This window comes from Apodemus sylvaticus, chromosome 17 (genome assembly GCF_947179515.1).
Source record: "Apodemus sylvaticus chromosome 17, mApoSyl1.1, whole genome shotgun sequence".
In the NCBI taxonomy this organism is placed as follows: domain Eukaryota; kingdom Metazoa; phylum Chordata; class Mammalia; order Rodentia; family Muridae; genus Apodemus; species Apodemus sylvaticus.
Window position 1 is genome coordinate 7,608,027 of NC_067488.1, and position 24,064 is coordinate 7,632,090.

General features: G+C 43.2%; 1 protein-coding gene across 1 annotated transcript in view; it reads right to left on the reverse strand.

Annotated features, from left to right (window-relative positions):
- Nucleotides 1–24,064, reverse strand: part of Dpys (dihydropyrimidinase) — a 77,053-nt gene that overhangs the window by 24,984 nt on the left and 28,005 nt on the right. The window contains exons 5-7 of the mRNA XM_052160961.1: nucleotides 22,363–22,519; nucleotides 21,255–21,396; nucleotides 17,823–17,965 (exon numbers count right to left, since the gene is read on the reverse strand). Coding sequence (XP_052016921.1) covers nucleotides 17,823–17,965; nucleotides 21,255–21,396; nucleotides 22,363–22,519 — 442 coding nt within the window. The remainder of the gene's footprint in view (nucleotides 1–17,822; nucleotides 17,966–21,254; nucleotides 21,397–22,362; nucleotides 22,520–24,064) is intronic.

A 24,064-nucleotide genomic window follows, 5' to 3' on the forward strand; every position in this document is an offset into this window, starting at 1 on the left:
GTGTCACTTCCAACAAGTCTGGACCCAAGTGTGCTTCCTGAAATTCTTCTCCAGCTCTTTCCAGAAATACTCGGGGTACCTTAAGAAAAAGCTAGGGGTCAAAGCAGAGCAAAAACCTCTATCTTTGGAAAAGATGTTTCCAGGTGCCCACACATTTTTTTAAAAAGGAAAATGTACTAATCAGCATAAACTTCTATCAAACATATTTTTCCCAAAGAGGTCATCAAAGGCTGTGTCACGGTGAGGGCACATCACTGTGCTTTCCTTCAGACCGTGCATACAAAACGTTCTCACAAGGACCGGGACAGTGGTCAAGAGGCATAGGACAAGTGGTGAGTTTGCCCTATATTTGAAAATTAGATGCTGATAATTGAAAACAAATAAACACTTTGGGTCTTTTATCACATCACTGCAAGCTGCTCTCGCATCACTAAACCTTTCTTGCCTCTAACTTCTCAAACAAATGAGGTGAGGTTGCTCATTAGGTCCATGACATTACCATAGAGGAATTAGGTTCTTAGACATGTTGTGTGGGAGACCAAACTGTGGGAAACCAGACTTTCAACAGCTCTCACCCTGAGAATCCACTGACCTTTTGTAGGGAACCGAACCACCCCCTCCTTCACACAAGGCTGATTGTGAGAATCAACTGGTCCTTATCTTGGCTGAGCACCTGGGGTTGTCTAGGCAGAACCAGCATTCCAGAAAAACTGCTAGGTGTTTCAAGCCCTCAGTCAGCATCCGCCCCAGATGACCTTCCTTCTTTCTGTGCCTTTAGCATCCCCCTCAGCCCCTCCCTATTTCCTCACCGTGTGTTCATAACCAGGCTTTCAGCCTTTCATTAAACAGACCTTGACAATGACAACCCTTTGTTTGGTCTCCCTCCCTTTTCTCGCCCATTTCTCTTTCAGGCTTGGTCTCCCTCGACACCCCCTCCCCCCCCAATAACTAGGTCCTACGGGACGGGATAATGTTGAGGATTTTAAGATGACTGCTTCATACCTCTGGCCTCTCAACTCCACCTACACCACTGTACTTATCTCTGGCTTCAAGTGAAACGAAGCACAGAATGAAGGAAGGTGGGGAGGGGAGAAGGAGGGAGGAAGAAAGAAGAAGAAAACAAAACAAACTACATGTTGGTAAAGGAATGTGGCCTTAACTGTTTGTGGTGCCCAACCAGCCTCTCACTTATTTGTGTACTTAGTGCCCACCTACTGCATGCCAGACAGTGTTCTAGGTGCCAAGATAGGCCAAGAAAAGATGAAAATCCCTGGCCCTTGACGGTGACATTCTAGTCACGATGTTTCTGAATTAACAAGGATTTCTTTGCTATAAACAGGACTCTAATGTAAGCTAATGAACAAGATCAGCATTTCAACAATAGTGACAGGCACGTGCCACTTCACAGTTTGCCCTGAGCACTTTCCAGGGACTACAGCATTTATTTCTCAGAAACACTGGAGAGCTAGCAAGAAATGGGATAGAACCATTCAAAAGACAAATAATATTGTGCGGCCCAAAGAAACAGTAACAGGCATAAATTGATATTCCTTTATAAGAAAAACACAAAACCGAGCCGGGCGGTGGTGGTGCACACCTGTAATCCAAGCACTCTGGGAGGCAGAGGCAGGCGGATTTCTGAGTTCGAGGCCAGCCTGATCTGCAGAGTGAGTTCCAGGACAGCCAGGGCTATGCAGAGAAACCCTGTCTCAAAAAAAACCAAAAGAAAAAAAAAAAAAAACAGGAAAAAAAAAAAGAAAAACACAAAACCTTGTGACTAATAAACAAAAAAGACTCGACTTCATTAGTGCGCAACTATCAGCAATTTGAAGCTGAAAGGTAATAAGTTTTACATATAAAAGAAATAAGAACGATAAGGAGAGAAAATGGTTGTGCCCCAGCAGGAGTAGACTGTTGGCTGGGACAAACAGTCAGCTAGTGGTTATACAATGGTTAGTGGTTGATGCAATCGAAACAATCAGAGGATCCAGTTTTAAAATAGCAAAACTTTAAAAACTGCAAAAGGTACTCATTACCATGAGCCCAGAAGAGGGACTTCACAGAGAAGAGTCAGATAATCTTCCCGAGGTCGCTACTCCATGCTGTCAGGCTGTGCTGCTGAGAATCAAAGGATTCTAAGATATATTTGGATCACCCCAAAATTCTATAATGCCTCTGCACAATGTAGCATCCAAGGGACATTCTGGTGACATTGTGGTCAAAATAGCACCCAGCAGACCCGCGGATGAAAGTGAGGGAGAGAAAATGCATTCGACAGGGATGCAGCGGTGATTGGTAAGCCATACTGGGATGCTGGGACGCTGTTGATTTTTCTAAGCTTTATTTGCCTTTAGGATTCCACACGTACGTTGTGTCTCCCGCCAGCTTCTGAAACTCTGGAGCTGTCATTCTTACCCAGATGATGACTGCATTAATGTTTCTTTCTCTCTTGCTGCATGCTGCATACCAGATTTCCTTCCAATGATGGTGCTGTTCTTATTGTATGCCCATTTTACCAAAGGGGGAAAAAAAAAACCCTACATTTTACCAAGGTCAGGGGAAACTTGACCAAGGTCTGGTTCTTCTCTGCCCATTTAGGCCCTAAGTTAAAAATCTGCCACTGGATTTCAATGCAACCTCTTAATGTCACCTGGCATTTACTAAAGTATGGGCCACAAGTAAACAACTTCTCTTTAACTTCATTTTCAGTGTTTCATCAATTTCTTGAAGAGAGTTTTCCTTGCTAGGAAACAACAACAGCAACCAAAACAACAAAAACCCTCTAAAGACAATTCCTTTTCCTCTCCCCCCCTTTCATGGCTTCTAAGGATGTTTGTTTCCTTCTGTTTTTGAGCCTCCTGTGTGTTCTGTAAACATTCAACACTGGGCCACTCCCCTGACTGTTTTCTGCTTCTGTATTTGGAGACCATCTCCTCCCACTGGGCTGCCTAGGCTGTTCTGGGGCTCACTCTTATGACCCGGGCAATCCTTGAACTTCCTAGTCTCAGTGTCACAGCATCTTGCATACACCATGTGTGGCCTACCATAGTTCTTACCCCCTCCATCGGAACCCCACCAACTGCCTCCCACCATTCTCCCTGACTCCAGTCCATCCTACACACTCGGCTGGCTCCCTAAAATATGATTTAGTCAGACTTCCTTAATAAATGAGCTGGGCATAAGACAGAAGCTCTCAGACCTGGGACCAAGTCATTCTTATAGGGTGACAGTTTGCTATCATTAACCCTGGGGGTGGGGGTGGGGTGGGGTCGGATTTCCAAGGACAGGGGAATCCCATTAAATTGGCAATGTCCCTGACAGAGCAGGATACAATGTTGCCACAACACCCTCCTGGTCTCTCTCTTTAACTACCATGTATACCCTGAAAATGTCATGCAATTATGTAGTGATATGAATGAGAAATGAATGTTCCCTGCACTCTCAGGCATTCAACTCTCAGGTTCCCAGTTGTTGCCACTGTTTGTGGAGACTTAGGAGGTGTGGCCTTGAGGAAGGAAGTCCTTCACTGGGCGTGCCCTTTCAGATGTTAAGCCTGCTTCCTACTCCCAGTTTGCTCTATTTCTTTGTGCCTGCTCCTCAGCCTTGGGTGGGTGGGTGCAAACCTCATTTGTAACAGTCGCCTACCTAGGGTGGAGCCTTTGGACATAGGTGAAGTCTGTTGTTCTTCCAGAACTGCAGCTTCCTGCAATGAGCCGGCCTCCCACTGAGCAGCTGAGCTAGTTTCCTGACCAGACCCTAGCATATTGGGAGGACAGGCTTCTCCCCCTTTAAATTCGGAATTATCCACTAAACATTGGGGTTTGATTGGAGCCTTTGCATTGGCTTAACTCCTTTCTAGTCCGGTCCCTCTCATCCCCAGCTCTCCTTCCGGGTAACCTGTTCAAGCACTCTGTGGGACAGTTGCACTTCCTGCTTGTAGGAATGGCTGCACAGCTTCTGCTCTGTTTGCTGCCATAGCTCCTCACCACAATGATCCCTCTGCAAGCCTAGAATAACAAAAAACAAAACAAACAAACAAACAAACAAACAAAAAACCCACAACTCCTTTCTTCATAAATTGTTTTGGTCTTGCTGTTTCACCACGGCATTAGAGAAGAAACTGATGCAGGCTGTAAAGCCCGAGTTTAGTTGAGTTTGGCCAACTCAAACTATCGTTTGAAAACATTCAATCACTTGAGCTGTAGTCTAGAAATCCTTCTATATTTGATTCAGCATTCAAAGTCCTTGTCTGTATGAGGAAGAATAATCCTAAATTCTCTTCCTCACCATCTGTACCTCACCCGGCAGTATCTCTATGACTCTGTAGTGTATCTCCCTGGGTCTTCTGGTGGACTCCTTGCTTCTGGTCATGACAACATGTCTGCCCTCTGTTTACAAACCCAGAGCCACCCTTGAGGATTCTCTTGATCCAGGGCCCTTTCCTAAGCACAAGCCAGCCTTCTGTGGAGTCACTGCAGATGAACACAGATCAGAATTATCTTTAGATCATGTTTCTTTCCCATTAGGATTCAATTCTTCCCCATCTCTTGTACTAAGGTGAATTGTTTCATTTTTTTTCTTTGAAATATTATTTGTCCTTTCCCACATTTGTGTCTATCCCATTAACACACACCCTTTTAAATAACAGGCATTATGCTATATTTATGCACCCCATGGTTCAGAAATCACATATATAAGCATACAGTGAATCTATGTTTATAGCTAACTGTCAGTATTATCTTTTCCCATGACATGTAGAATTTAGCAATCTCCTATATTGATAAATCCTCCATGTAGGAATCTGCTAAGTGCTGCACCTTAAAGTTTCCGCCTTCTGCCTCCTCGCTGGCAGAAGGCCCCTGAGATGAACAACACATTATTTAGAAAGCCTGCTGCTTTTTGCCCCCTCTGCATAGAGACAGCCTACCAGCAGTTCCCACGGGGCTTAACCTGATTTGATCTTGGGACAGCATAAAAAGGGTTGGTGGGCACTCCCCGGAGGAAGAAGAAGCTTTGTTCAAGGTTCCCGAATAAACTGCTTGGAGGAAGAAAACTCTCTGGTGTCGCGTTATCTCTTGCTGGTCAAGAGGGGGGTCATGACACCTCCATTTTAAAAACATGGATGAATTTGACTTTTTAGTTCCTTTGGAACTTTGGTGGGAGAGTAGAGTTGAGAGCAAAGTCAGTATTTCCTGTTGGGAAAGAAATACCAGGGGGCAGGCAGGGAGAAAATACAATGGCAAAATAAAGAAGCCACTGTCAAAAACCTGGAGAGGCCAAAAACATTACAGACACAGAAGATACCTAGACAAAGAGATTCACGGGATTAAAAATAAAGCAAATCTACCTCAGAAGACAGGCAGAGGAACCCAAGCAGACATCTACCTCCTGTTTACGAGCCACACTCTGCCCAAGGAGTGTGGCCTGCTTGACCCCTCCAGAAGATACTTTGTGAGAGCTCTAGACAGACAGAAAGCCTCACTTCATGACCAGGGAGGCCCTATAGCCACAGTCACAGCACTAAAGGCTGGCCTGGTGAACCAATGAAAAATTCCCTTCAGGTAACATAATCCCAGCCTAAAAAGCAGTATTGATCTATTTGCCTCCAAGCCAAAGAAAAATCAAGTTAGACAAAGGAAATTAGACAACAGGTTTAGTGTGACTCCCGTTCCAGTGATCAAATGAATCTACCCTACCCTGTTTCCTTCCCAAGCTCTGTGGTGTGTGCAGTCGCTGTTTCCTCAGGAAGACACTGAGTAGGTGAGCTGCAGGCACACGGACTCTTTCAAATTGGGACGTCAGCTGCCTTCTGGTGTCCAGAGAAGCCATGCTGAACTCCGGATGTGCTCTAGGCTGGGATCCAGGCACCCTGGCAGGTTTGCAGGGATCTGTGCCACAGCTCAGCCAAGTGAACTCTTACAGCCAAGGACAGACATGCAGTCTGTTGCTCAGGAGCACAGAGAAGAGGCCTTGGTCTTGCTTGGATCAAGAGTCTCAGTTTATATGTATCAAGAGTCAGGAACTGAAGGGTCAGTGTGGGTGTTTGTTCAGGATGTGTATGGCTGTAATCAAAGTCCTTGGGTTTACAGAAAGCAGTTTCACATGTCTTGGGTGTGAGACAATATTTTGAAGATTCACTATGTAATTAGAACAACAAAACAGATGCAGATTCGAGTCTAAAGGTGAATGTTTGTATCACTAGGTACAGGAGAAGGATTCGAACCTTCCAGGCCCAGGCTCAGTTTCTGTGGGTCTGGTCTGGTTGATATGGGCAGGTAGGAACTACAATTCAAAAGACAGACTGGCAAATGTTTCCATTGTGTTCCCACTGTGTGCTGTACATGCCTTCTCTATGTATGAAGTTTTTTGTACCTTTATTTATTCTCTAGTCTCTAAGCCCCTGATGTCTGCGTCTTATTTATTTAGAATTTTATCTATACTCGGTGTGCTATTTGGGGCTATTTTATTTTCTTGGTGGTGCTGGGCCTTGAGCCTGGCACATCATGCATCTGAGGCAAAGGCTCTACCAGGGAGCCACAGCCTCCGCCCTTGCTATTGTTTTTTTTTGTTTGTTTGTTTTTTTGTTTTTTTGTTTTTGAAATGGGTTGGGCCGTGTTGCCCAGGTGATCTCAAACTCCTCCTAGACCCAGCCTCCTGAGTACCCTGGATTATGGCTATTCAACACAGCTGGCTGGCTAGATGTTCTTCTGATCAGGAAAGCAATGAGTGGAACCTCCGAGACCGTGAGGCAGAGCTCTCAGTAATGCTCTATGCAGAACCAACATGATGACTATGAGGATGATGTCTTGAGTCAATGGGTGTCTTTTTATCTGATTTGTCTTCCCTCCACCATTAAGCATTGCCTTTTCTCCTTTAACTATAAAGAGTCTTTATCTTGCTCTACATTAACTGAGACGTGAGCTTTTGTTATATTTTCTCATTTCAATTCAGCATGGCTAGGCTCCAGACACTCTCACGGGTTTAGAAGCCACGAATCATAGTTTGAATCTGAAATCTACTCTTCAAGCTCATGTCTCGAATGTTTGAGACTGGGGACCTTTTGGTGGTGGGACCTGGCTCACAGCAGTAGGTCAGTAGGGGCCCAGCCCTTAAGTGTTATAGTCTGGCTTCTGGTTCTTTCCTCTCTGCTCCCTGTTCCACAGTGATGGACACTGCCTCTGGCAGACATTGCTGCCTCTGGGAACTGGGCTTCATGGCCATGCCTTCCCCTCTATGACAAGGACTCCTTAAAACCGTGAGCCAAGATAAATTCTCTCACCCCTGTTTCCATCTCGTGTTCTGGTCACAGAGATTTAAGAAGTTAACTAATATGCCATGCCTTGGTGTTTCTTAGTGAACTATCACAGATATTCTTAACCTCATTCTTCCAGTTTTGAATGAAGAGAAATGCAGAAAACTTTAAAAAGAAACAAAACAGGGGTTGAGGCAAACAAACAAACAAACAAACAAAAAAACAACAAACAAACAAAAACAGATGGTACAATGTCTTTGCCGATCCTGCTTTTACAACTTGGGTATAAAAGGTGGGCTTAGGTCCCCTGACTTTGCCCTTCTGCTTAGTGTGTCCACTACTGGAAGAGCCAATCTACTGGCTTACGTGATAGAATGAGTGAGCAAAGGGCACATGGTCATATAGGAGAAGGACATGTCTGTGTCCAGACAACACTGGGCTCTCAGGGCTGAACAAGCAGAGATGGGTGAAGCCTTCTACTCTTGGGCCAACCGAGCTACAGTCAACTTTATGAGTCTCTAGAGCTTATTTAGTTCTTTGAGTCTAAACCAGATTTTCTCAAACTACAGTGTGTCTCTGAACCCCTGTGGGGCATCTTAAAATATGACTGTTGCATAAAGAAGCCGGCGTGGGATAGGACTTGAGGATTCACACTTGGAATAAATTCCCAGTGGTGGCATGACTAGTCAAGGGATCTCTCCTCTATAAAAAGCAGAAAAAAATAAACAAAGCAAACAAAAATATTAAATTATGAATTTTAGTGTCCTGTTCAAGCCATTGGGAAAACAATCAAGCAAACAAACAAACAAAAAGCATTTCCCTAAAATAGTTAATCCCCAACTATCACTGCCATGTGATCTTTTCCTAGAGAGTGGTGTGTGTTTGTTGGGCTTTCTCCAAAGCCCCTTGTAGGAAGCCACGACTCTTTCTGCACACTGCAAGTATAGGGTCCCTAGGATTCCCCTTAAGTCATGACATCAAATTTCCCTTGGTCCCTTTGAGCTCCTCTGAAACCTAGAACCTGTGTTGTCAAGGTAACTAGCTAGAACCAAGAGAGGCTCTAAGACCTACAATAGGGTCCAACCTGGAATAAGCCACCATAATGCACAGACCGGTGGAACTCCCTAGCCATTGGCTGGGAACACGGCTTTTATCAAGGGCAGCTTTAGGATAATGACAGAAATGCCTGGGATTCATTTCTTCTTATTATTTACTTATTTATGTATTTATTTATATATTTATTTATTAGCTTAAAGGAATAAACTATAAAATGTGGATCTTGAGATGGGTCCAAGAGCTAGCAAACAAAATTCAGAAGGGGAAACACACACACACACACACACACACACACACATCTAAATGCACATATTTACTTTTAGTAGTCCAAGGCTACTAAAAGTCTGGTTCATTCACTCAGCAAATAATGATTGAGCTCCTGTATTTTCCTGGACCAGTCCTGGCATGGGGTCAATATGAAGACAAGAAAACACCAGTGTGCACTGGGCGAGAAGGAAACAAGACAGGAGCTTAACTGAGCCTGCACCTCTTACACAGCTTCTCTTGGGTTTTATGCTTTTACATGGTTTTAATGCTGAACACAAACCCTGCTGCTCTGGCAAACAGAACCACTCAGGACTGGCTGGTCCCTAAGAGTCGCCTCTGACTTGCTTCACTTTCATCACGTGGAGAACAGTTCAGCCATTGCTAAGAAAGTCCTCAGAAGTCACTGAAAGGTTCAGTTGCATAAGAACATGCTCAAATAAACAATGTGCAATAAATTATGGTTAATATTTTACCCCTGTGTGTCATCAGGGAAGCTAGCCTTTCTTTTCATGAAGAAGCCAAACTTAATAAGCAACTGTCTTCCAAAGGCCGTAAAATAATCTTAGGTGGTGTGTTTGAATAGCTTCACTCCAAATAACTTTTAAGAGGTATCAGCTCTTGGGAGCACCCAATTCCGATTTCATCAGGCTATCTTAGCCAGAAAGAACCCCCAGAGCTTTTCAGTTTCTATCTTTCTTGGTGTAAACTGAAGGTGTCTATGAAACAGGAGATGCCTTAAGTGAAGTATCAGTCTCTTACACTGTGTCCAGTTCCTGCCTGAAGGAAGCCATTATACAATGAGCTCTGATTGACAGCTATGGCTAGCCACAGTTCCCACCCATTCCACACATTGGTCCTCTGCTGGCACATGGGCACTACATATACATTGAGGATTTGTGTATAGCATCTTTACCATAGCAATGTTGCAAAACAAAACAAATAATGTTATTTTTAACCAAGTAGGATTCTCAATGCCACAAAATAACCAGCTCAGAAAAGGCAAAGTTGTTCATCTCAAACCTTTTTAAAGAAAAGATTTAATAAAAAGGCTTCTTCTCCCATCAGGGTATTACTACCCCAATGCCTGACTAATGGGCTGGATTTTGTGTGGATTAAAAACAATAAAAAAGAACACACATACATCAACATTACTATAATATCATCCACCAAGAAACTGTCCTGGGATCATACACATCTGTAGTCAGAATTGTAAGGAGAATGATCCTACAGCTGTGCAGACCCGCCTGCTCCTACAGCTGTGCAGACCCCATGCAGTTCCCAACACCATGCTGCATCATGACAACACAGCAGAGAAGTCATGGTCACACACACCACACAAGCACACACATGAGCACACACACAAGTGATTCTATGTAGGAACCTGCACAAGCCCTGTGTGCTCACTCCTCTTCCCTTACCACATGAAATGGGGATAACTGTGCTTTGGGGCCTGGGAGACGAGTTCTTTACAGAGTCTGTCAGCAATGGGTATGCAAAGCACATCTTTATGCTGACCAGCTTTTCAAAATAATCACAGACTCTGCTTGTGTATGCTTGTGTGTGTTTGTGTGTGGTGTGTGTGTGCTTGTGTGTGTGTGCTTGTGCATGTACTTATGTGTGCTTATGTGTGTTCTTGTGCATGTTTTTGTGTGGTGTGTGTGTGTGCACTCTCATGTGTGTGTGTGTGTGCACTGTCATGTGCATGCGTGCGTGCGTGCGTGTGTGCATATACTTCTTTGGAGGAAGAAGAATTACAGTTCAGAAATCAGATGACACAGGATGAGCCACTGCAAGGAAGAGGCCAAGGAGACTCTTTGAAGCTGTCCCTGATGATATGGCTCTAGTGACACCCCTAAGCGTCGCTGTTTGATTCTTGATGCTTTTTACTCCCCATTGCTTCATGTCCCTTAAAGAAGCATCCCTCTCCTGCTCAATTTCATCCAAAGGTTCCTTGCAGAACCCAGGGGCACATTCATAATCCTCAAGTCATTACTCTTCACTGAATATAAAGTTAAATTCCTTTATCTCTATCTACACTGAGAAAATGAAGGAAATTAAACAGGAGAGGCAGCACAATGCCTTCCAGAGCAGTATATTCAAGGTCAAAGCTTGCTGTAATTGAGTTTAAAAATAATAATAAACCCCAAATAACAGGAAGCAAAAATATGCCTCCTCTGCAGAATACAGAGCAGCTAGAAGTCTTCATCAAATGTTTCAGTGCACACAATAGTCAGCTGTGTGTTTGTGTGCTTGAGATGCTGTGAGATACCCTGTAGCTCATAAATACTGAAAAGAGACAGTTTCCATAGTAACTAAGTGCTCTTTAATGAATTCCAAAGAACCAGAGCCTTAAATTGCCAGACCATGAGTGCCTGCTGCTCCTGCAGACCTGCAAGAAGCTCTCATTCCCCTCTCTCTGATCAGACTTTTAACAGCTTGGCCATCTTGGCTGATCTCTGTTTCAACCATATGACACCTTAAAATCCTGTTTCAATAGCCTATGAAAACCACACTCTTGATTTCTTCTCCGTAAGAGCTAAGCAACCTGAATAGTCTACTGAAAAAGGCCAACAGCTAGATAAGAGATGTGTCCTTAGATCTGAAGCTTTGACCGGGGCGGTGAAGCGTAGGGCACACGCTTCTGTCACCAGAGATAGACATTGGCTCAGTGAGCTGTCAAGCTGAATACAGGAGACTCTTCATTTCCAAAGCAGAAAAAAAAAGTTGATAATGTTCTCTTTGCACTAAATGCAGCCTTTTCTAAAATGTGCACTGGCACAGAAGAGGTACAGCAGTTGGCTTTGCAGGAATTTTTTCTTTGCAGGCTTGCTGTGTCTCAGGCAATCTTTCATTTCCAACCCTTCCCCTTACACGCCCACACCCAGTCCCCTCTGTCCCTCAGCACACAAATGCCTCACTCTGGAAGCAGACAGCTTCTTTATAGCTATCCTGCTTTTCTTTCTCCTGCCCTCCTTTGGTGACGTTAATGAAACCTGGTTTTAGGGCAGCAGATTATGTGGCAAGCACACTGTTTTCTACATGCCGTTAATAACCAACAGGAATCAAAAACAAGCAGAAACAACCAGGTACCATGTAGCCGCCAAAGCATCAGCAATTGCTTCCTCTCTCAGGAGGCTGCCTCCTTACATAACCAGCAGCTCCGGCAGCCCAGTGTGGCTTGTGGGCGCCCCCTTCAGGATGTGGGGTTCAATGTACATTGCTGTCATCTGTAATAACTAATCAAAGCAGGCTATCATTTTTGCTAAAAGCATTAGGCAAATTTTGCAGTAAAACATCTAGTGTCTAATTATATGATAAAAATAAATCATACATAATGCTGGACTATAATTAATGTTAAAATCATCATCGTAGGATAAAGAGAAATACTTTTTTTTTGCAAGACAGAATATCCCCCTTCAGATAAACCCATTTCTTCCCTTGATTAAATAATTCTTTCCACAAGGCTAACTTTGTGAACACTTAGCTTAGACTATGACAGACAAAATTAAAATTGGAGGCGGTCTGACTTCTCTTCCTTTTCCCTGAAGCCTCGGCTCCTTCTCTCTCATACAATTCTCAGCTCTAACTGAGAAGGAGGCTCTGGCCTCCTCCCTGGTGCCTCAGTTTACACTGCCCCTGATTCAGTTTGACTCTCGGGTACGGGTGCTCTACCCACTCTCAACCCACGTGACGGCGCACCTCCTGCTGCCCTCATACAGGACCGCTCTGCTCTGAACCTCTCAGTGTTCTCAGCACATCTCTTCTGAGAGTAGACCCTCTCATCTTATATTCCCTCTCCTCTCCCTGGACTGACAGTTTCCCAAAGGAAGGACCTGTACGAGCTGGACCCTCAGAACCTGACTCCAAGGTGAACAACAGCTCAGAGTGACTCTGGAAGCACACGAGAGCCGTTCTCTTCACGCTCAGCTACTTCTGCCTGACACACTGCTCTAAACCTCAAAAGTCAACGTCTGCTTCAAGAGAATGAGAGCAGCGGAACAGGGCATCCTCCGCACTTAGAAAGCCTCAGTGTTTCTGGTCTGTGTCTGCAACCTTTCCTCCTGTCAACACTGAAGGGTCCTGTAGAGGAATGAAAAGCAGAGTGAGGGGCGCCCTTCTTGACTTCTCGGAAGCACAGCTGTTGCTGAAGGCAATCTTCCCGGTGTCCCCGCACCGCTGCCAAGTCCCACCAGCAGTGGAAGGCTGCTCTCTTCTACTTTGCTTAACTATGTTTGCTAAAATTCTACTGTGTTGAGTTTGACCAAGCCCAAGTCCCAAAGTACCAATTCAAACATAGGTCTGGGACTTAGCACCTCACTCCTTAAGTTTGGCTTGTGTGAAGCAACTTCCTCTCCACAAGGGCCACACAGAAGAAGCAGATGCTATGCCCGGAAAGGCTGCACTCGCCAGGCTCCCAGCACAGCATCACTGTGTGGCGGCACATCGGTCACATTCACTCTTCATGACTCTTCATGACTCATGGAAGTGAGACTTTTGTATTATTTGTTCCCCAAACCTGTAGCCAGGAAGGAGAAAAACCATCGTAAAGAAAAGCATAGCAGAGATGTTCTCCAAAAGACTTAAGTATGATTCCTCAACACCGACAAAGTGATTAAAAGCAAAGGTAGAGATATTGTCACACCCCAGTCCAGCCTCGGGACACATTTTGATGAAATCTAATATGGGATCCTGGGGCAGAAATGAATGCTGGGTAAGAGCTAGGAAAACCTCAATGAAGGATAGGCTCTAGCTGCTCATAGTAAGGCAGTATCAGCTCGTTGCCTGTGACAGTAGTACCATTCTGTCAGTTGATAAAGAAGGAAAGAGCTGTGGGGCCTGAGGGGACTCTCTCTGCGGTCATCGTCACCCTTGATCCTTTTTTAAAATGCACCTCAACAATATAACAAAGGGTCAGAAAGTAAAGGAAGACCACGGCACAGCACTGTGGACAGGTGTTCAGGACTCACTAGGATTCAGTGTGCAGGGCAGGGAGAGGCAGGAGGTGACAATCGTGAGCATTCCCCATCTCTAAGGACAGCAGAGAGCTGTGGGTGATGTGTGCAGCGAGGCCAAAAATACTGTGGTGCATTAGAAATGTCCCAGCTGAGGTCATCTGCATATGTTTTGGCAGAGTGCAAAGAGCCCAACTGAGCACCTTTCTCATAATAAGCAGGCCAAGAATAGAGAAAGCGGGTGTTGGGATCGACCTAGATACTCCTGCTTCTCCTTTTGTATGTGAACTATGCAAGCCATTCTCTCTCATTGTTTAAATGTCCATCCCTTATCCCATGGATCCTCCTCTCCAACAACCCCCTCTCTTTTCTCCACAGTCTACAAATTTTGCTGATTAGTGCAAAATTCTTATGGTATATGAGAGAAAAAAAATTCACATAGAATTTAAAGTGTCAAATTAAATTTCCAAAGAGGACTGGACCCGTTCATTAGCTTGATAATATTTTTCTGCCTTCAAGGGGATAACAAAAGCAGAGAAAATGGAAAGATGTGTGGGTTTCTAAGAGGATGTGGGAGTCGACACAGTAAAATCCCTCGGTTTACCTGCCTGCCTGGTCAGCACAGGGGAAGGAACTGAGCGTAACCCAAAGTGCAAATACTCAGCAGAGCCCAACATCAGCCAGACTGGAAGGATAAGGTCATGACAGCAATGTATCGCAACACCCTCCCCTCAGCACCGTGTTTCCTAGCAAGCTGTTTCTAAACTCATTGTATATCCAAAGACAATCTTGAATTTATGATTCTCCTGCCTCTACCTCCCACATTCTGGAATTACAGGTATGAGCCATTTCATCTAGTGTATGCAGCAACATTGCATCTAGTGTATGCAGTGCTGGGGTTTGGATGTGGGGCTTCCTTCATAAAGCAAAGACTATCAACAGGGCTAGTTTAGCTTATAAAATATGTTCACATATGTTGCTTCACGGTAATCTTGTGGTAGACATAGTAATGACTACCTTGTTTTATAAAGGAGGGGTAGGTATGCAATGACCTAATTTCCTTTATTCTTCATGTTGTATGCATGGTACTGGGGACTGAGCCCAGAACTTCAACAAGTCCAATTACCTCTCTGCAGAGACTTAGTGGCCCCTGGTAGAGCCCAGGTTAGAACCTACTACCAATCACTCAGGCCCGTGTTACTTCCTATTGCTTCTGGTTCACGATAAGCAGACCTGGATTGGCAGTGTGGGAGTGATCAGGAGGACTTGGTACTGCTGACACATGTGTGTCATAGTAATGAAGACTTAGTGCTCACAAGGTTAATATATACATTCACCAAAACAAAATTTAAATATTTAACTTTCTTTAGTCAATATTATATAAAGAACAATTGTTATTTAAAAGATAGGTAAAGAACAAATAAAAGAGAAGAACAACTGAACAGATTATGAATAAGATGCCTATGCAGAACAGAAGTTTGAGTTTGACCTTAAGTTAGTTATTCTTGGACCAAACTGGAGGAAATGTAAGTAATACATAGACCATTAAAAAAAATAACTACACATCTGGATCATTATGCACCATTCTGAAACAAGTGACTAGGACAGGAGGGACAAAACAATGTTACAGAGATTAGTAACTGGAGCTTGTGAGAAAGTGATCTAAATTTGTATAGCCTCAGGCATGACTCAGGGAGACAGAATCACAGCCTATAAATACCCTCTGAGTGGCAAAGTGTGGGAAATAAAGGGAGTGAATTATTCACAACCTTGCATTCCGGTCATTCCTCTTTGTCCAGTTGTCAGAGGAAGACAACGTTTTGTACCTGAGCTGGTGTGATTCCCAGAACTCAAACCAGCCAAGGAGTCAGTGTGGGTCCCACTGAAGACACCCAGGTAGAAGGTTGAAAAGAATATCCCAGCAAGTCAAAATAAACTCAATGGCATTTTTTAGCAGTGCCTCGTCTCATAATGTTTTGTCTGAACACACTCTTCTGTTCTTCCTTCCTTCCGTCCTTCCTTCTGTCCTTCCTTCCTTCCTTCCTTCCTTCCTTCCTTCCTTCCTTCCTTGTTCCCTTACAGGTCTTTTATATATATATCATATTTGCATATGTTGTATGTTGTATTTTTATGGGATATTGGTGTGTGCAAATGTGTGTGTCTGCATCTGTATGTGTTTCTTGTGCTTTTCAAAAGCTCTTTTTCTTCTGCTAGTTTGTTTGCTTCTTCCTATGCCAGTTTCTTTGCTTTCATTTTATCTTATTTTATTGCTATTATTTAGATGCCTGTTTGTAGCCTAATGAAAGAGTGAAAGAGGGTGTAGACTTGAGCAGGTGGAGAATGGGGAATCTGGAAGGAGCTGAGGGAAACGAAACCATAATTAGACTATGTAATATGGCAAAGTCTACTTTCAATAAAAAAGTGAAATGAGTTGCAAAGACTAGCAAATAAATAATTGAAGAGGAGGAAGAGGAGAAGGAACTATGGAACCAGCCGCCCAGTGCTCTCCCTGGGGTTAGAACTAGACTGGGGAGTTTCATAGTTCAACAGAGTATTCTATTTTCTTTCTACTTTGATATAGGAAAACACAGAATAGAATTAAACTGCCCACCCCAATGGGATAAAAATAGAACATGAAAAATGAAGTATAATTCTTGCACATTTGGTTCACAGTTACAGTGTTCTCTTACTTTAGCTTTCCTGGTCTTCCCTGATGAATGGCATCTTAGATACTCAGTACGCTCTGCCCCACTGACTTGTACACAGTGTTAGTAATTATCAGCCGATGACTCAACAGAATGTTTCACAAGTTATCACTTTTCACATATTCCTTCCATGAGAGAGGAATCTTGAGAGTTTCTGGGTTTTCTAACTAAACCTTGTGATCTTCATAAGCCACACGATCTTTCAAAAGACACACCTGGTCCCATCCTCTGAGCAGTGGCCTAAATTACTTGCATTGCTGTCAACTAGTGGAGCCTGCGAGTGGAACTTATGAAATCGGGAGGTTTCCAAACCACAACCAACACAGATCATCTGGAGTGTGTAAAGCCAAGCAACTGTTCTCCCACTGTCTTTCCTGGACTAGTAGAAAGCCCGTCTACATTTAGCTTTATCAGGCATATATTCTTTAAATGTAACTCCCTCTCAACATAGTGACCAAGGCCTCGGGTGTGACTGGCTGTGATCCCAGGATATCTCCTGGCTTGAGGTTCTCACACAGCTTTTCACTGCTTGGCACGGATTGTAAAGCTGCACTGCGGTGATACACTAGAGAGCTGGCCAAAGGCTACCTGCCGTGGGGCTGGCCTGCCAGTCCCACGAACTGATCCCTAGGTAGGGACAATGAGTGTCCTGAGGAAAGTGCCAACCACAAAAAGACCATCTGGGGCCTGTTTCTAGGCTCTCAGCCATAGGAGCTTCCTTCATGTTCCAAATTCCAAATGGCCATCTTTTTTCCAGAAGGTGGCCCAAGGGCACTTCTGTATCTCTGTAATAATATCACTTTCTAGAAACTGTGCACTTTTGCTAACTACGATAAAAACAAACATTCTAGACTTTGAGTAAATCCCATATGGTGAAGACAGAAGGACCATTAAATTTCCGTGTACACAGACTGTGTACACAAAATGTTCATGTGCAGAATTTCCTCCCCTACCTGTGTTTACCTCAAGGACATGGACAAACAGGTACTGTTGGAGACAACATCCTACAAGAAGAATTTAGCAGAAATTCAACATCTATCAGTGCTCTTTTGAACTGGTGGAATTTGCTGGACCCACAATATTAACACAGAATTATGGAAATTGAGAACCAAGGGCCCACTGGGAACAGCAGGCTGAGGCTGAGCGCATCTGGAAAGTTTGGCTAACTAAAAGTGATGTCTTTTGTGCTGGAATCTTTTTATCTAAAAGCGTTTAAAAGGCTGTAATTATTTTGAGTTTCCAATTCCGTTCTTTTCAAATTAAAGCCTTTTCTTTTCTTCAGGGATCTGCACTTTCCCTCCATGTGAACTCGAGTCTTTGCCAAGTGCTGGAACAGCAAACTCACATTGGTTTTCTAGACATAGCCATTCCCAGCAAGTTCAACACCACGTTGGCATCCTCTGTGCCAAGAAAAACAAAAAAACATTTGTCCATCCAAAACCTTTATCTTCTGCCCAGGCTTAGAATTCCTGAGCACAGAGAAATAAATTACCTAGCACACACTCTGAGAAAGGCCTAGGTGAGATCTCATAGCGACTTACATGCTTTTCTTCAAGGGTAAAACCCGGTGACACAAGATCTCAGACTTACCTCGTGGCTTCTGGGTCCCAGATCACAATGTCAGCATCTGAGCCTACAGCTATTCTTCCTTTTTTCGGGTAAAGATTAAAGATTTTGGCTGCATTTGTGCTGGTAACTGCCACAAATCTGTTTTCATCCATTTTACCACTGTGCTGTAAGAAGATGCATTTGTTATGATGATCAAACGCTAACATCTCCTCCTCTGGGGAGGTACATCTATTAATCCAAACAGAACTGTATCTCACTTCCTACATCAAGAAGCTACGTCTGTGCGTGTGCGGTATAAACCAGCCACAGCACCATGACAAAGATGAAGGCATACAGAAGCCTGAGGACGGCTTTCCAAAACGCCCATCAGATTAAAAGACGACCCTACTATTTCTTCCCCATCTGTCCCCAAATCATTCAAGATTACTACACAAGATAGCTAAAGGCTAATAATGGCATTTTCCATCCCCCAAAGTTTTCCACTTTCATAACCATATTTATTATCTATTTCATGTACTACAGACTTAACTCTGAAATAATCATGTGGATATTAGGTAAAATACTACATAGTCAAAACAAGATAGTTATGATGCTTTTAAATTACATGACAGTGCCTTTACAAGATAAAAGATAAACACAAGAGGTACAATTTTATATAATTTAAATTTATGTGAAGCAAAAAATCATGGAAAATCTATCTTAAGAAATTTTAACATAGAATCCTTATTGGGCTTATATATATATATGTATATGACAAGACTGCCTTTAAAGATTTATTATATTAGTCTCAGAAGTAAAGCATCTTACTGTTTCAGAAAAGTATACAGTTTCATGCATGTTATTGGAAAATACTCAGTTATTTTAAGGACCAGATTTATATATAAATATATATATTTATATATAAATATATATATTTATATATATAACATTATATATAATATAATATATATAACATATATAATATAATATATAATATATATAACATATATAATATATAACATATAATATAACATTATATATACAAAAATATATATTTATATATATATTTATATATATATAATGGGAACTAGAATAGATTATGAAAGTCTTTCATAAAGATATTTACTATGATAACACAAGTGTAAGGAGGAAATTTGCACAATACTTTAAAATATTTAAGCAAGAAGAAAGAGAGGGAGAATGGTGAGGGATGGTTAGAGTTTAGAGTGGAGAAAGGGAATCAAGGAGGAAGATCAGCAGAAGGCAGAACTGCAGAGATGTTCTGAAAATCCATGTACGAACCACCCCTGCTGCTCAGAGGAACCCACCAGGAACCCTGAGGACATAGGAACCCAGGGGCAGCCTGGGACAGTAGTCTTTCTATTTCTGTCTATGCCCAGAATTGATCCTGAGCCACAAAGCTACATTAGCTGGTCTCCCAGAAGTACCTACACACCTGCATGCACAGGTAAGACCACCACTTCTCTTCAAATTCCTGGCCCAAGAGGTACCTGCTCAGAGCCATCAGGATACAGGAACCAAGGATCAGCTGGGGACAGGATCCTTCTGGTTTCTGTCTGTACCCCTGAGCTGACCCTGTACCACAGCTCTCCATACATAAATTCCTCACAGAGAGAACTGGTCTCCTAGGAGTACTGATACACAGGCTTGCAGGACGGATAAGCCACAGTCAGAGACCAACTAACACCAGAGAAAACGAGATGGCAAAAGACAAGAACATTACCAACAGAAAACAAGGCAACATGGCATCATCCAAACCCAGTTCTCCCACAAAAGCATGGGATACCATCTTATGCTGGATACCCCAACATAAGATTTGGTTTTAAAATCACATCTCATGATGCTGATAGAGGACCTTTAAAAGGACATAAATAACTCCCTTAAAGAAAGGACACTTCATACTCATCAAAGGAAAAATCTACCTAGAAGAACTCTCAATTCTGAACATATATGTGCCAAATGCAAGGGCACCACATTCATAAAAGAAACTTTACTAAAGCTCAAAGCACACATTGCACCTCACACAATAATTGTGAAGACCCTTGTACTAAACTGATTGCTTAAACATGACACTCTAGTAACGAACAGCACTGATGTGTTTTTTGAGAAGGGATTAATGTGAGCAGGGCTTACAGAACAGAGCCACAACTCAGGATGGAATGGTGGAACAAGTAGTTTCTGAGAATAAGGAAACCAGCTCTGAGACTATAGGAGTGTTCAGAACAAAACTGAAGCCTCCAATTTATAGTCGTCATGAATATGGAAACCAGGAGGCATTCTGAAAAATAAAATCAACAGGACTCAGTGCATAATGAATGGGCTGGCTACTTGACACTAGCTAGAGTCATCTGAAAGGAGGGAACCTCGAGTGAGGAAATGCCTCCGTAAGATCTGAATACAGGGCATTTTCTTAACCGGTGATTGATGGTGGAGGAGCCCAGCCCAAGGTGGATGGTGCCATCAGGTCCCGGATGCTGTAAGAAATCAGACTAAACAAGCCTTCATGAGCACACCCGTGAGCAATCTCACTTAGGGTGTCTACATCATCTCTGTCCTCCAGGCTCCTGCCCTGTTTGAGTCCCTGGCCAGACTTCCTTCAGTGATGAACTAGGATATTAATGTAAGCCAAATAGGCCCTTTCCTCCACAACTTGATTTTGGTCATCATGTTTAATCACAGTAACTGAAATCCCAAGAAGAAGAACAGTGAGAGCTAGACATGGCACTGAATGTAGGAGAAACAATCAAGGAGAATTCTCAAGTGTGAAGTATGAGACATGTGTCATCTTAGAGAGGGATTTTTGAAAAGCATGGCAGGGAGAATCTTGGGTCTACCTAGTCTTGCTGTAGAACTTTATAACTACACACGGCACCTGGATAGCTGGGTTAACACCTGACTTCTTTCTGTCTATGGGGTTTTGCTTCATTCTTAGGAAGAAACTTTTCATTCCTTCTTCATTTATTAGTTTAAAAAGTCGCTTTGCCCACAGATTTCATTATCTATGTAACTTCAGACAGCAAATTTAATATCATTCATATATTTTCCTATCAGTTCACATATTTACATTAATGACACATGAAGAATAAGCCTATTAGAATAAGAACCCAGTCTAAACTGGTTCCCGATGTCTCTGCACAAGTGACACAACATATCTTCTGAGATGAACTGTGTAGAGAAACCAATTGCTTGTTTGTTGATAATGCCCCGGACAGGCATGGGGTGGAGCTGATGGTGACTGCTGTGATTCCCAGTTTGTGTGAGTGTGTATGTGTGTGTGTGAGTGTGTGTGCATGACAAACACACACACACACACATGCACACACATACACAGTGGGGGTTGGGGAGAGGGAGAGACAGAGACAGAGATTTCGATTTCTATGAAGGTTTTTTACTTCTTTGGTCCCCAAACAACATGACCCTGAGAGAACTCAGACTCATTCCCATGAAACTTACCACACCCTTTTCCCATATCACAGACATTCTGTCCTCGACACCATTCACCCCGTTGGGAATCTTAGTGAAGTCATCCTTCCCTAGAGCTTTTTGGCAGGTGTTGAAAGTGCAGTTGTCACTCCCTGTTGTGGTCAGATCACCACTGTGAAGAATGAACAAGGAAGAAAGGCAATGATGTGAGAAGAGAGCACACTGAGCAGGACACCCTTGGTGTTTCTTAGCCTCCTGTCTCCTCCATGGGATGCCAAGCAGTGGGAGGGGCATGAGTAGAATTTCTAGGTACACATTCACCTCTCTTCGTCTAGCTTCAGAAGCACTTTTGGAGAACACACTCTTAAGGATTATGGTGCAGAATCCTCGACAAGTCTGTCTTTTACTGTTTTTCAATTTCCTAGCCTAATTAGAAGAAGCTGGCTAGTTTGAAGAAATGGTCTGTGAGATGATAGGGTGCCTACTAGACTCTGCACCAAGACTTACGAGCCCATGGTTGTGAGCTTGTCCTATTTAGAAACTGATAGTTGTATGGCCCTCACGATACAAACAGCAGGCTCACTAGGAACAATGTAGGTAGAAATTTCTTGTGAGTAGAATACCACAAAAGATATCCTCATGACGACCCATGGCAATGAAGATAGGTCCTCTAGAGCAGCCCAGTGACAGATGTCCATATTGTCATGAACACAGATGTAAGACTGGCTGAGAACTGCTCTGTCACCGGGGTCAACAATCCCAGTTTGGCTGATAAATAATCTCTGGGACATAGAAGTGTGAAGGAAGGGGAGTTAAAGGCAAGGGGCAAGTGGGTTCATTCCAGTCTACTGAGAAATGGTCCCTATCAACTGAAATCTGGAGATGAGAATGGGGAATGGTAAAATGTTCAGAATGAATGGAAAGGGATATTACTCACACAACAAACTAGTCCCTAGACCACATCAGCTTAAACATCATAAGTCCTGTGTATTCTGCTCCTCCTACCATGGCTCAAACAGAAGACCAGAAGGTCCTTGGATCTACAAAGTTAGGATAAGCTTTCCTCCATCCAAAGATACAGCTGATAAAGAATTACCTCCTACCCAAATAACTTTACAGTCATCTGAAAAATTATTACTTAGCCAACAGATTCATGAGAAAGCCAGGTGTTGAAGGGTCAGGTCTCAATGGGGGACCCATGACATGGTGGGCTGCGTGGGTCCATTCTTGACTCCAGTACTGTGTGCCATCGGTGCCGAGACCCGCTGCAATCGGTTCTCCAAAGACCACCTTTCCTGGAAGGTTCAAAGGCAGGATTCAGTCCCTTAATGCATGTTTAAGAAAACCATCTGACAAACACACAGAGAGTCTCCTCTGTCCCCACAGAGGAAGATACCATAGCTTTACAGAATCCCATCCCACACCTCTCTTTTGTGAGCCAGACTCAATAATTACTGATAATTACTGAGCATTTAGTGTGTTCTGGTCATTTGCATTGTAAGGTACAGATCATTCTCCCAGTTACTTGCCATCAGGCTGGGCTTTGGGATTTGTTTGGGTCAATTAGATTGAATGCAAATAGCATGCTCTCCTTCCAAGTAGAGGTCATTAAAACCGTCTTGGGTATTCTCCATTGACCTGAAGCATAACTCGGAGGATGCTGGGGGCTACATTTATAATGCAATCTTAAAATCCTATTAAGTAAATGCTATTACTATTTCAATTAAAAGATAAGGCTTCAGGATTATGTAATTTCTCTACAGATACTTTATACAGATTTATATGTGTAGACTTAAGGAGGTAGGACTTGAACCCGGGAATTTTAAATCAGTGATCTCAATTTTTATGCCATCTAACCAGATGATAAACTACTGTTAATATAGCCAATATGGACTCCAACCATGGTGCATCTTTGCTGCTGACCGATTCATAACCTTTTCACACTCTCAAAAAGAACTTTCTGAGAAGATCTATATTCAATAAAAGAACATTCGGATAATAAAACCGTAGCCCGAAATGCACACTAAAAAATCATGCAAATGAGGACATCCAAAGCATGAGATGTTGGAAAACTTAATAGTGCACAGGGAATTTGAATTTAAAATCAGGCTCCTATCTGATTAGCATTTGTCAGAATAATAGATTCACTGACATCAACCTCATCACATGCAAGCAATCAAAAGAGAGGGGAGATAGAGAAACAGTGAGAGAGGGGGAAGGGGAGAAGGAAGGGAAGAGGGAAAGGAGAGGGGGGAGGGGAGGGGAAGGGGGAGAGAGGGAGAGGAGGAGGAGGAGAGAGAGGATGTTGAGGAGATTCTAGCATGCCAAATGATCTCACTTTAGTTGACCAGGTGCTGAATTTCACCTGCAATTCAGATATATAACTGAAATTAACTGATTTCCTTAGCGAGCACACGCAGTGGATGGCCACCAGTCACCAGAGTCCTCCAAGAAGCAATGTAGCACCCTATTATCTCATAAATTATCCTTCCTCCAAGCCAGCCTCTTCCTCCAGCTAGCCTAGGAGATAGAGAAACAGTCAAAGCCAGGCTTACTGAAGCCTACGAATTTGACATGAAAGCCATGCATGCATGAAAGGGGTCCCTCAGTATCTCCACGCTATGGGCTGTGAAAGTGGGCCCCCAGGACCCCTATGCCATGATTGGTAAAAGGGGTCTCCAGGGACCCCAACCACTGCTGCTCTGCTTCAATTCTGTGACACACCCAATGCCACGCCACCCCAGATCCTTAGTGGCCTGTTTCCAGGAAAGAGAAGCAACTTTAGGATTTATCTTTGTGGCAGGCAGGATAAACATTGGCCATGTGTAGTGAACTAAGAG